This window comes from Vicugna pacos, chromosome 20 (genome assembly GCF_048564905.1).
Source record: "Vicugna pacos chromosome 20, VicPac4, whole genome shotgun sequence".
Classification (NCBI taxonomy): Eukaryota; Metazoa; Chordata; class Mammalia; order Artiodactyla; family Camelidae; genus Vicugna; species Vicugna pacos.
The window spans coordinates 42,302,121-42,315,668 of record NC_133006.1 but is presented as its reverse complement, the minus strand read 5'-3'; the positions used below and the strand labels follow the sequence as shown (position 1 = coordinate 42,315,668).

General features: G+C 52.9%; 1 protein-coding gene across 4 annotated transcripts; it reads left to right on the top strand.

Annotated features, from left to right (window-relative positions):
* The first annotated feature begins 399 nt into the window (after positions 1-399).
* NQO2 (N-ribosyldihydronicotinamide:quinone dehydrogenase 2) lies at positions 400-13,055 on the top strand. 4 transcript variants are annotated; one of them, XM_072945763.1, is made up of 8 exons: positions 400-617; positions 2,090-2,229; positions 3,447-3,617; positions 8,941-9,071; positions 10,147-10,260; positions 11,245-11,346; positions 12,285-12,403; positions 12,503-12,641. In XM_072945763.1, the coding sequence occupies exons 2-8, from the start codon at positions 2,223-2,225 to the stop codon at positions 12,549-12,551; spliced, it is 693 nt and encodes a 230-aa protein (XP_072801864.1). In that variant the 5' UTR covers positions 400-617; positions 2,090-2,222; the 3' UTR covers positions 12,552-12,641. The 4 variants fall into 4 exon arrangements, with proteins under 4 accessions (XP_072801864.1, XP_072801865.1, XP_072801862.1 ...); XM_072945764.1 differs by lacking the exons at positions 12,285-12,403; positions 12,503-12,641 and adding an exon at positions 12,655-12,750 and having other exon boundaries at positions 401-617; XM_072945761.1 differs by lacking the exons at positions 12,285-12,403; positions 12,503-12,641 and adding an exon at positions 12,790-13,055 and having other exon boundaries at positions 402-617.
* Positions 13,056-13,548: the final 493 nt, after the last annotated feature.

Sequence of the window (13,548 nt, the reverse complement as noted above, 5' to 3'; positions counted from 1 at the left end):
TGATGCTTTCAGATACTGAACGTTTCCATCACCGCGGGGTCCCCCCATGCGCACTTACAATCACACTCCCTCCAGCCCCAAACCCTGGCAACCAGTAATCTGTTCCCCGTTTCTAGAATTTGTCATTTCAAGAATATTCCACAAACGGAGTCGTACAGTAGGGAGCCTCTGGAATTGGCGTTCTCCACTCTGGACGTTTGCACAGGCTGCTGGGTGTATGAATAGTTCATTCCCTTTGATCGCGCTCACCCCAGCGGCCTCGGCGCAGAGCCCCGTGGTCCTGCTTGGACACGAGGGGCGGGGACAGGTCGGGGAGGGGACATGGGGCGGGGCGCCGAATGCGGGGTGAGGTCCGAACAGGTCGGGGGCGGGGCGTGGGCGGGGAGTTGGTGAGGGTCGCCTAGGGGCGGGGCCGAGGCGGCGCTCGGGGGCGGGGCGTGCGCGCTGCCCGAGCCCCCGCGCCCAGCCCCGCAGAGCGTGCCCGCCGCCCTGCGCCCGCCCGCCCGCCAGTGTCGGCGAGTTCGCAGCCTGCGCGGCCAGAACGTGCGTGGACGCGCGGCGTCCTCCCGGAGGCGTGCCCACGTCCTGCTGCTCACCCCGGGCGTGCGCCGGCCGAGGTGAGTGTCCGCGCCAGCCGGGGCCCGGGCCTGGGGACCCCTCCCGGGGCGAGGGTCTCCGCGGGCTCCCGCTCCCTGCGTGTGGCCGAGACGACTCCTCCTCCTCCGAGCCCTGCCCCCTGGCGGTGGGGGCCAAGCGGTCGCAGGCCCGCCGCTGCCCTCAGCCGCTGCCCTCAGCCTGGACGTCGGGAGGCGGGCAGCCGGGGGTCAGCGAGCGGGCCGCGCGGTGACCGGTCCGGCGCGGCCTCTGCCCAGGGTCCCATGCAGTCTGTGCCAGGACCTGCAACTCAGCCCCTGTAGCGTTAGTCTCTGAGAATATCAGCCAAAGAACTGTAGAAAGAGGAACTTCCTGCACGGCTATTTATGGTTCCGGGGAAAATGGAAAGGGTGCAATTTGGGAAGAGAGAAGCGGTCGGGGATGGGCGTGCAAGCCCCAGTGCAGCTACCAGTGAGTGTTAACTGGCTGTTAGCATGATAGGCGCTGCCTGGCCGTCGTGAAATAGATTTTGGTTGCGAATTAAGATGAAACAGTGTGCATCAAAAAAAAAATCAGCCCATTTGATGTGGTATATATATTTGATAACCATGTGGCTCGTTTTTCCTGTTGACCCCTAAGTACCTGACTCCTAAGGGAGGAGAAACCTATCCGTGCTGTGGAGTGGGGCAAGGAAGGCCCGGGGGACGTGGCAGCTCCAAAAGCAAGTCAGGAGCCCAGCTTGAGTCTATTTTGGACAAGTAGCCTGCTTCCTGGGCCGCAGGTTTCTGTTCTGTACAACTTGGGGAACTGGACCAGAAGGGGAGTCAGAAACCCAAAGGCCTCAAGTGGCCTGGCAGGTGATGTAAACACGTAAAGTGGGCCGAACAGAGCAATGGGGAATGGTGAGGCCTGGGGATACGAAGAATGCATACCCTGCTGTAAGCACGAAGAAAATTAAAGCTATTCTTCCAAACCAAAGTGTCTTTGGTCCCTCACCCTGGGAATCTCAGGGTGAGGTGTCCCCTAAGTCTGCAGTGACACGATGACCTGTCTGAGGTAATCAGGTCATATCACTCCTGCATAACATGTCACAATGGCTTTCTTTTAGGCTCAGGATACAGTCTTGGCCTCTGTCCTACGGATCCCACCCGGCTCTCTATTTTAACCACAGGCGGGTCAAACAGACTTTCTGTGTCATGTTTTTTTTTTTTTTTCAGTTTTGTTTTGTCTTAGGGGGGATTAAGTTTGTTTATACATATATATATATATATTTAATGGAGGTGCTGTAGATTGAACCCAGGACCTTGTGCATGCTAAGCATAAACTCTACCACTGAGCTATACCCTCCCCCTGAAACAGGCTCTCTGGAACCCTCACACCAGTTCCCACCTCCTGCCTTACGCACGCTGGTCCCTCTGCCTGGACCTGTACATGGCTGCACATTGTTCTCCCCACCTGTCTCCCCGCCTTCCTCAGCATCTGTTTTCTCTCCTAGGTTGTCGGGGTCACTGAGGAGAGTGACTGCACCTGCAAGCCGAGCGCCCACCACACTCAGCCCTTCTGTGCCCAGAATTAGCAGCACAGCCTCCTCTTGGCGGGATTCAGAGAGAGCGTCCACCTCCTAGAGCATGGCAGGTCAGCTACGGGGGGGTTAAACTTTTTAAAACTAAAATGTTATTTAGAAGTTGAATACAATGTTATAGAAGCTCCGGACAACACTGAAGTGTAAAACTTGTTTATAATGTTGACTGCTCTCTGGAAGTATCTGGTTTTGTATTTTCTTACTTGTTTTATTGTCTGTTTCAACCCCACTGAAATACAGGTTTCTTGAAAGTAAGGGCGGTGCTTGTCCTGTCTCGGCCCTGGAGGCAGCACTGCCCCAGGAGAGAACCATTGGTGTGGGTATTTCTTTTTTTTCCCTTTGGTTTTGTTTGTTATTTTGTTGGGGTTTTTTTTTTTTTTAGATATTTCATTTGAATCCATTTTCTATTAAGCCCCCACATAGAGTTACTTTATAACAGAGTCTGAGAAGCTCAAATAAAAGTGTTAATTATTAACATAACGCACAGAATTCAACCTTTACACTCAGCTGAATGCCCCAGGACTGTCTGCTTCAAACTAACATTTATGTTTGTTCCTTAAGGGCTTAAATGGAATAATTGAAATCAAGAGTTTAAACATTTTGGTCTTAGATGTTCCCGGGGAAAATTTAAACAAACCCCCACAGCTGCCTCCGAGAAGAAATCGGTGGAACCTTTCGGACGAGGGAAATGCTGCTTCAGAGGCTGTTAACGACGCAGGCAGGACCTGTCAGAATCGGCTGTTCTTACAGCCTCTTGTCAGCCTTGCTCCCGAGAGCCAGACTCCACACAGGCCCTGCCTCCCCCAGGGACGAGGGATCCGATTTTTCATATCTTGTTTAAGTGTCAAATTTTGACGAAGGGGAAGGAAGCAGAGCTGTGTGTCTGGGACTGATGCCTGCTGGCGAAGGGTTCACACGGAAGGTCCGTTATGGTCGTGTCCTCTTACGATGTTGGGCAGCAGGGCTAAATTTCTCAGAGGATGACCCGAACAGAGGGGGCTGTTACAGAACTCAGTTGTGTTACTTTCGGGGCATCGTAATTTGACCTGCTGTGTAGCTGTGTATCAGTGAACTCAGGTGGTGATGAACTACAGTACAGCTAGATTGTTTTAAATGCTTGTGATTTTAAAACTGTCACCCATAAAATAAAAAAGGTTGGTATTTCTTTGCTTCAGCCATTGTGACGCACCTAGACACTGCCTTGTCCCCTTAGTGCTTGCTGAATTCTGACATAGGGGTCGTCCTTCAAGAGCAGTCGTTTCTTGTCCAGGTTTAGGTAAGAAAGTGCTCATAGTCTACGCGCACCAGGAGCCCAAGTCTTTCAACGGGTCCCTGAAGGACGTGGCGGTGGCGGAGCTGGGCCGGCAGGGCTGCAGCATCACCGTGTCTGATCTCTACGCCATGGACTTTGAGCCGAGGGCCACGAGGAATGATATCACTGGTGAGTCACGGGGTAAACCGGTTTTTGAAGCTTCCTCGTGTGTGCGTCTTTCTCCTGAGGAGTAACTGACATAACATTCTTGTTTCAGGTGCTTACCAGAAGGATTCGGTGCTCGTGTACGTTGCAAAATGGCCACCACAATAGTTACAGTTTTTTCCTCTTGTGTTAAGAACTTTCAAGATCTGCTCTTTCAGATGTGCAGTTGTCTTCACTGTGGTTGCCATGCTGTGCATGGCGTCCCCATGACTTACTCATCTAACAGCTGAAAGTTTGCCCATCTGACCCCTTCATCTGTATCACCCACCACCCCACCCCCCGCGCCAGGCAGCCACCAGTCTGTTTTCTGTATTCATGAGCTCGGTCATTTTTGGTTTTGGTTTGGGTTTTCAGATTCCACATAAAAGTGAGATCATGCAGTATTTGTCTGTCTCTCTCTGATGTATTTCACTTAGCATGAGGCCTGCAAGGTCCATCCTTGTTGTTGCAAATGGCAAGGTTTCCTTCCTTTTGATGGCTGAATGGTACTCCGCTATGTGTACAGATCACAGCTCCTTTGTCCAGTCGTCCATCGATGGGCATTTAGGTTGTTTCTGTGTCTTGGCTGTTGTAAATAATTCTGCAGTAGACAATGAGGTACAGATTTTTTTTTTGAGAGAGAGTGCTTTCAATTTCTTCAGATAAATACCCAGAAGTGGAATTACTAGGTTATGTGATAGTTCTATTATAATTTTTTGAGGAACCTCCACACTGTTCTCTATAGTGGCTGCACCAGTTTACATTCCCACCAGCAGTGCCCAAGGGTTCCCTTTTCTCCACATCCCCCCAGAACTCAACTCTTGTCTTTTGGACGAGAGCCATTCTGACAGGCGAGAAGTGGTCTCTCACTGTCGCTTTGGCTTGAATTTCCCTGATGACTAGTGATGCTGAGCATCTTTTCATGGGCCTGTTGGCATCTGTATGTTCTCTTTGGAAAGATGTCTGTTCAGATCCTTTGCCCATTCTTAAATCAGATTGGTTGTTTGGGTTGGGGTTTTTTTTGCCTTATTTATATGTTTTTAATTAAAAAGTGTTTGAAAACAAAGCTAATCATTGCACATGCTGTACAGCTGTCAAGTCGAGAAAGTCTACAGTGCAAGTCTTCTTCCCCATCCCCCAGCCACCTGGTCTCTCTGCCCCCAAGTGTCACCTGCTGTCTCTCGATCTTTCTGGAGATTGTCTGTGTCTGGACACACCCTAAGGCGACTCAGGGTACACCCTCCAGTTCCCTGCGCTCTTTTCAAAAAGGGGAGCATGCACCGTACTTTGCTTTGCGCGTTGCTTGCTTTTTTGCTGCTGCAGAGTCCCCCGTGGTGTGGAGGTGCCACTAAAGGGCATTTGGGTTGTTTCTCCCTTCCGCTGTTACAAACAGAGCGCAGCGGGCAGCGCGGCCAGCTGGGCCGTCCTACCTGTGCACCTGTATCCAGGAGACGAGCTCCGGTCGGTCGGAGGGACTGTGAGTTTTACGTTCTCGCAGATGATGTCAGATTGCTTCCCGTTAGTGCTGCGGCTCATCTCCCACCAGCAGTGCCGCAAGTGCTGGTTCCCTCCCTCTTACCAATTTTTTGATAATTGCCAATCTGATAGGTGGAAAAATGGTCTCTCTGCACAGTTCTCCTTTGCCTTTCTCACAGTGTAAGTGAGCTTTACCATTTTTGTATATATTTAAGAAGCATTTTTTCCAGCTTGATTGAGATATAATTGACAAAGGATTCAAGGTGTACAATATGATGTCTTGAAGATTTTTTTAATATTCTTTTAAAAAAGCTAAATACTTGTAGCTTTTCATTTGTTAATATTTTATATTTATAAATATTTACATTGATATTTTAATAAAAATTTAAATATTTTCTTTCCTGTGAATTATCTGTTCATATTTCTTACTTATTCTTCTGTTAGTCTTTTTTTAATTGATTTTGAAGAGCTCTTTATATATTAAAAAATTAGCCTAGAGTGTGGGATATGAAGTGTAAATACATTTTTACCTAATTTTTTTTAGTTTTGACTTTGCTTGTGGTGGGTTTTTTTTCACACAAGAGTTCATTTACTTTTGCTTAGTTGGCTTCTGATTAGCGGTCATTTTTTAATATGCAATTTATTTTTTTCTTAAAATTTTTTTTATTTTTAAAATTGAACTATAGTTGATTTACAATGTCGTATTAGTTTCTGATATTCAACATAGTGATTCAGTTATACATAAATATATTGTTTTTCATATTCTTTTTCATTATAAGTTACTACAAGATACTAAATATAGTTCCCTGTGCTGTACAATAGGTCCTTGTTATTTATCTATTTTGTACATAGTAGTTTGTATCTGCAGATTCCTAACTCCCAATTTATCCCTCCCCACCTTTTCCCCTTTGGTAGTAATAAGTTTGTTTTCTATGCCTGTGTGTCTGCTTCTGTTTTATAAATAAGTTTGTTTGTATCATTTTTCAGACTCCACGTATAAGTGATACAGTATGGTATTTGTCTTTCTCTGACTAGAGGTCAAACTTTCTGACACCTGGATTTTGTGTCATATAAAGTATAAGCTTATTTTTTTTACATTGTTATAGTTTCTTGTGATATTTGACAGGTTCCGCTTTTTAAATTTAAATAGTTCATCTATTCGGGGTTTATTTTGGTGTATGATGTGGGTCCAGGTTTTTTCTGAGAACCTAGCTGTCTCACCACCGTTTATTTCGTGACCCAGCTGTTGCCCCAATTTAAAATGCCACCTTCGCTGTGATCTAATTCCCACGCAGGTTTGACTCTGTCTGCTCCCGGTGTGCTGGTTTGGTTTTCCCCTCCGTGACTCAGTACCACGTGGCTTTAATTATTTTGGCAAGTTTAACGTCTGATGGAGTTAAATCACCCTCTTTTCCCTTACTTTCTGTTTTTCCCCAACTACTTTTATTTTACTTTTCTACTTTGGGGGATGGGGAGGTAACTAGGTTTGTTTATTTATTTTTAATGGAGGTGCTGGGGATTGAACCCAGGACCTTGTGTGTGCTAATTAAGCATGCGCTCCACCCCTGAGCTGCACCCTCCCCCCATTTTACTTTTCCCTACAGTGTTTTGAATTAGTGTTCCAGATTCAAAACATAATGGGTGATGCCTCTGTTGAGGCCCCGTTGAGTTTACAGATGGACTCTATGGGGCCAAGTGTTTCTGTCCCGGAGACGGGGGTGGCCCTTCCTTTGCATTGTTCCTTACAACCTTCCAGGCCTGTTTATGAGTTTTGTTCAAGCAGATACTGCGTGATTCCCGTCACCTGGGTTCCGTTACCCTCCGCAGAGAGGTTCACTGTGTGCGTGTCCAGCTCTGTGAGTTTTCTCGCTGTAGTAGTTTTCAGCTGATTTTCTGGGGCTTTCTAATAGACAGTCCGATCATCTGCAAATAATCATTTCTCCTCCGCGTTTCCGGTATTTAATTCCTTTGCTTTCCTTCTGTCTGTGGTTGTGTTAAGGACCCGCGACTTAAAATTTAGTGCTGATGGGAGTAACTGGCATCGTTGTCTTTCCTCTCTTTTAAGAAACCAATCAACTGTTTCCTCTCAATGAGCCGCGGAGCACGGGCTGGGAAAACTGAGAGGATTATGCGAAGGGGCCCCTGGTTTTCCAGTGACTCAGGTGGTGACAAGGCTCGCTGTAAGAAGCAGTTTAAGTGCGGTGAACAGACGGGCAGAGGGGGGACCCTTGCAAGTCCTGCACGCGCCGCCCTGGCCGTGCACGGCCCCGGGGCGGCGGGCCCGGCGTTTCGCTGTGGCTCGTTGCAGATCTTGCTCCACCCATGAAGGGCCTGCTGGTGCCAGCTTTAGAAGTCTGCAAGTGCAGGTGTAGATGGGGACCTGCTTCATTCACTGGCGCTGCCAGAGTCTTGCAGACCGGCACCTCGCCGCATGCGTGCTGTAGCTCACCACTTCTCCTGCTGACTTGCGTCTTCGCTGTCGGCTTCTACTTCAAGCCGTCAGTCAGCGTGTGTCCGCGGCTCTTGGATGTCCTCTTTCACCTAGAGAGGCCTCCCCACACCACACTTACAAAAACAGTCCCATGTCCCGTGATACCTGGATATCTCGGCTTTGGCGCTTTTTCATTTTACCTGGAACATATAAGATGGCCCGTGCGCATTTTCTCATCTGTTTCCCATGATCAGAAGCACCCAGTGTCCACGGTGGGCACCACACCTTGGACCCGGTCCCTCCTACTCAGGGACCTGCTCAGGGTCCCCGCAGAGCTTTGTGCACAGAAAGCGTGCAGCAGGGGCTGAGAGGAGGCAGTGCCCTGGGATGTTCTCAGCCCTTGGTGGCCCCTTTGCAGGCCCCGCGTGGTGGCAGGGTCACACTGGGCCGTCTCCCCTCTGGTAGGTGGGGAGCTACCCTGCTCACAGGTATTATGAAGATGGAAAGGTGACGTGTGCAGCACAGCCCGCGGTGGGCGGCGAGTCCCGGTGATCTGATCGGTGCCTTTGGGTGACGCGCTCTGGTTGTCGAGAACCCACTAAAGGCAAAGATCAAAGTGTAAACTTGTCTTTCAGTTTAGTGCTGTGGGCGTCCGGCAGGCCTCAGCCCACACCTCCTCCCACCCGTGCTGCCGCCTGATCTCCCCGCCCCAACCAGACCTGCTCCTCAGTCCCTGCGGCCACAGTGACTCCAACCCATTCGGAGCGTTTCTGTCTATGGGGAGTGGCCCCCTGTGCGCAGGAAGCTTTAAGTCCCTTATCAGGGCTCACGAGACCTGGCCCACCTCTGCTGACACGTCCCCTGCGGCCCTCCCAGCCTCTCACCCCACGTCCTCCCCATGTGCTCCCCGTGGCCCTTTCCTGGCCGGCCAGCTTGTCCTTGCCCAGAACGTCCTCCACTTCCCTCCAGTTCTCTGGGCTGCCTAGAGAACTCCTGCTCCGTCGTCAGAACCCCGTCCACAGAGCTCACGCCCAGGGTCACTGGGCCGGTCACCGCCCTTTGGGCCACTGCGTGGTTACACACCCCAGTGTGAGGCCACCCGCGTCCTGGTGTGGGATTTGAGGCTTATCCAGCCCTGATGTTACACGGCGTGAGCAGACTCATCGTGTTTTGTGTGTTGTTTGACTACTTATCTACGTCTCCTACTGGACTTGGAGTCCCTTGAAGGTCAGGACAGTGGCTGCTTCTCTTTGTGTCCACAGTCTGACCACAGGGCCTGGCACCTGGCGGGATCTCAGTGACTGTCTGGTGCCTTTAGGGGGTGGGGTGGGGGACGTCCAGGTGACAGTGCCGCATGGGCTGCATATGCCACCTGAGGAGAACCTTTGTCATGTCCCCCAGGCACCCTCTCTAACCCCGAGACCTTCAGTTACGGGGTGGAAGTGTATGAAGCCTACAAGAAGGCGGCTCTGAGCAGTGACATCGTCCAGGAGCAGAAAAAGGTTCAGGAGGCCGACCTGGTGATATTTCAGGTTTGTCTTTCCTCTGATCTTCCTGCCAAACTCCCGTCGTTCCGTGTGCAGGCCCTTCCCGGTGCTGAGTTCCCAGCACACCTGCACACTCACTTCTGTCTACTTGGGTCGGGAGGCCCAGGGGCCGACACCGTCTGGAAGACCCTGACCCCCGGGAAGCGGGGTCTCCCTGTAGCCCGTGGTCCTGACACATCTGATCACACGGACGGCGCATCCTCCGCTCCCCCGCCATCCCCTGCCCTGGACGTACTGGGGCTGCGTGAGAACCAGATTTGTCCACACGAGTGTTCTCGGGGTAACTTGGGCCAAGTGTGACTCCTGCCTTAGGCGTCCTGGTCGTCAAGATGAGAGTCTTCCTTTGTTGTCCCCTCACTGATGGCCTCACCCACCCACCCTCCCGCATTCGCCCACCAGTCATTCCAGGTGGGGAGCTATTTGCAAATCAGGAGAAGGAGGCATAGAGAGGTTAAGTAACTTGCCAGCATCCCACAGTGGTAGGTTGTGGAGCTTGGATTTTGGTGGCAAGTCTGAGTTGGATTTATAGTGAAGGCACACGAAATGTGGGCTTCTTTCCACCTTTGGTAACATTATTTCCTGGGCTCATATCTTTTCACTGATGGCATTGTTGGGTGCGGGGTTAGGGCTTCCGTGGGGACCAGGGCGGACACCAGGGCATCCTCCTGCTGGTGTGTGGGATCTGAGGATCCCGCTTTAGTTTGTGTTGAACCTGAACTTTCTCAGAACCTACACCCTCACCCCCCCCAGTGTGGAGGGGGCAGACTCTTCCCCACACCCGCCCTCTATCCCCTGGACTGGGTGGGTCACAGGACTGCTCCCCAGAGCTGGGGGCCAGCAGAGCTTCCAGTGGGCATCTCCCAGCCCTCTGGGTTGGGGCCAGCACCAGGGGGCACAGAGCCACCTGTGACAGCAGCCAGGACGTGGTCAGCCGTGCCTGCCCGGCCCCCGGGGTGGGGGTGTGGAAGGGGGGAGGGGGCGTGAGAAGGGGGGAGGGGAGGCTGCCCGAATCCCCGGGTGGACAGACTAGAGCAGAAGCCCCTCCGTGCCGTGCCCGCAGTTCCCGCTGTACTGGTTCAGCGTGCCCGCCGTCCTGAAGGGCTGGATGGACAGGGTGCTGTGCCAGGGCTTTGCCTTCGACCTGCCCGGCTTCTACGACGACGGCTTCCTCAAGGTAGGCGCCCGGAGGGCCAGTGTGCGTGGGGAGGGAAGGGGCGTCTCAGCAAGTCCTTTCTCATTTGCTTTTTGTCCGAGCAAACGTTGACTGGGCCTCAGCTGTGTGCACAGCCTGTGTGCTGCTTTGTTCCTGAGGTCACGGGCTTTTCCTGCAGCAGGGGTCCAGAGAGCCCCAAGCGTCGTGCTTGAGGCCAGGGCACAGGGCGGGCTGGGGGCGGAGGGTGTGGCCACACGGGGTTGCCGGCTCCGGGGGCACCTGTTGCACAACGCGGTCCCTCACCTGGCCGTGCACAGGCTCACCTCTGAGCATCGTGTACCCACCTTGAAAACAGGATAACGTGGGAGGAGGGTATAGCTCAGTGGTAGAACGCATGCTTAGCATGCATGAGGTCCTGGGTTCAATCCCCAGCACCTCCATCAAAAATAAATAAATAAACCTAATTACCTCCTCCCCCAAGAAAACAGGATAACGCAACGCCCGCGTTCAGGGTGGGGATCGCCAGGAACCTGGCAGACACACAGGTCAAGGCAGCTGTGGAGTTCCCGCTAAAACAAATGATGTTTTAAATTCTAAAAGCCTCAGAAAATAAATGTGTATGGAGAAACTCTGAGTTTTGGACCCAGAAGAGATGCTGCCCTCTGCTGGGTGGTCCCGGAGCTGGGCGCTCCAGCAGCACCCCTCACCCCCCCCAGCCACCCCCCACCCTCACCCCCAGGTGTAACCGAGGCCTGGCCCTGCCCACTCCTCACCCGCTGCCCTGAAGCTGCCCATCTCCGCCTGCGCTGGGGCCGTTCCCTCTGCCTGTTGCCTGCCCTCTTCCTGTTGGATGTAGCTGTCACCATGGGCTTGACAGGATGGGAGTGTGTCCATCCCCGGGTTTTCCCTCCTGGTCGTCACAACCCTTCATGCTGGGGTTGCGTCTGTCGCCTCTGTCCCTCTGCTTGGCTGGGGTCCCTTCAGTGCACGCCTTCCCCCCTGCAGGGTAAATCGGCCATCCTCTCCTTGACCACGGGCGGCACGGCTGAGATGTACTCGAAAACTGGAGTCAGCGGAGACTTCCGATACTTCCTGTGGCCCCTCCAGGTACCCCAGCCCCTTGGCCCCACCCTCCCCAAGGTATAAAGTGAGATGTGACTTAGGCCTGAAAGCCGGGCCATTTTGACGTGCCCCGTCCAGATAGAGGAAATGGTACCCTCTCGCCTCCTCGATGCTTTACTGAGCAGCACTGAAATGCTGCCGGATGAGGACACACGTTACAACGACAGCTTTGATCTCATATGGACGGAGGCCACGCCCACCTGGCTGGCTGGCCCCTGCCTGGGTAGACAGAAGCCCCCAGGTGGCGCTAGGTGTCGAGAGCTGGGGGCGTAGAGCCGCCCACACCCTGGCTCTGCTGCCTGAAGGCAACCTTGCCCCCAAACCCTAGCCAGAGGCACCCCAGGTCACATCTGCACAGACTCACGCCCACCCCATCCCCAGAGCCCACCCGTGGCTCAAGGGGCCCAGGACTCAGCCCATGGCCTGGGGTGGCGGGGTGGCGGGGTGGGGTGGTGCCGAGGTCTGCTGTCTGCAGAGGGAAGCGGCGGGCGCTGGGCCAGCAAAGTGAACAGCCCCAGCTGGGCCGCCATGTCCAGTCCCGAAGTCCCGGCAGACCCGGAAACCTGCCTGGGGACCGCTCATCCAGGTTGTCGAGAGGGACGTGCTTCCAGCGGGGAGGAGGTCCTTGTCGCCTTTAAAATGGGCTTTAAAAATGCAGTGGGTTGGGTTCCACCTGCCCACCCACCCTGATGGGGAGGCCTGGACAGGGGTGTGGGTTTAAGGGAAGGACAGTGATATTTCTAGAAAAAAGTGTCTTCTTTGAAAGGAGATGGGTTAGCGATTCCATCAACTGACAGCCCAGCTGTGGAGGACGGCCACTTCCAGCACGGGCTCCCTCCCCACGGGCCGGCGTCTCTCAGCTGTCTTCAGTCTTGCTTTTTAAAAATCTTCACCTTTTTTTTTTTTTTTTTGGTTTGCCGAAGTACATATTAGAAAAAAGTGAGACTGTAAAATATGAAAACAAACTGAGTCCTCTTAATCCGCCTTGGCGACAGCCACCGTCAGTCTCCGGGGGCTTCTTCACAGCCACGGTGGCTCTTCAGTATGTACTTTTCATTGTTTGGCTTGTCGCATTTTTTTTTTTACGTAAATGGTGCCCCACAAACACTGCTTCAGCTTTCCCACTTTTTACCTTTAACAGATACCCTGATCAGCCTTCTGTGGTCATAGCTAGAAAAACCTCCCTCTAGAATGTTCCGTCGCATGGTGTGCCGTAATTTGCCTAATCAGCCAGAACCGTGAACTTGGTGTCTGACTCGGCAGCAGAGATTACAGAGTGATCTCGGTTTTCAGGGTAGAACTGGAACCTGCTGGCGGGGAGCTGGGGCCCCAGGGCAGGGGTCTGTCCCCCTCTGCCTCCCCTTTGATGGCTGAACGAGCATGCGTGCGGGCGGACCTCTGACCAGCTCTCCTCCCTTGTGGCTGCAGCACGGCACACTGCACTTCTGTGGATTTAAAGTCCTCGCCCCTCAGATCAGTTTTGCTCCCGAATTTGCGTCGGAAGAAGAAAGAAGGGGGATGGTGGCCTCCTGGGCTGAGAGGCTGAAGACCATCTGGAAGGAAGAGCCCATCGACTGCAGGCCCCCCTGGTACTTTGGGCAGTGACGCCCGGGCCGCGGACCGCACCGCGTGGCGCCTCCCCCCCCCCCCCGCCGTCCCCGCCCCCGGCGGTGCAGGCCCGTGTCATTAATAAACGACCCCAGGACAAAGCAGGCGTGCGTCTGGTGCTGCATGTCTGCGCCCCCGGGGCCTCCGGCCAGTCGGGCCTTGGGCGCCGAGGCTGTGCTGGTCCTCCTCTGCGGGGCCTCGGCCTCCGGCTCCATCCGTTTTGATGCCTTCTCTTTTCTCATATCTTTCCGTCTCCCTGTTTTCGGCCTCACGGGTCGTGCTGTTTGTGGATAGTTCTCTGGGCACAGAGCTGGATCTGTCAGGTTTCATTTTGTTTCATTTCATAACTCAAATTTCATTTTGTTTTGTTTCGTTTCATTTCATAACTCAAATTTCCACTTTTCATAGGGACATTTAATCTCTTCACGGCTAGTGTTAGTGCTGCGCTGGGACTGACTTCTGTGTCTTTTTGGCATCATGACTGTGAAGTTTTAATCGAGCAGCCACTTAGCGCATCTTTAAAATCGCCGAGTGCAGGTGACGGCAACGTTTCCAAGCACTAGTCCGCAGGCGTCCTGT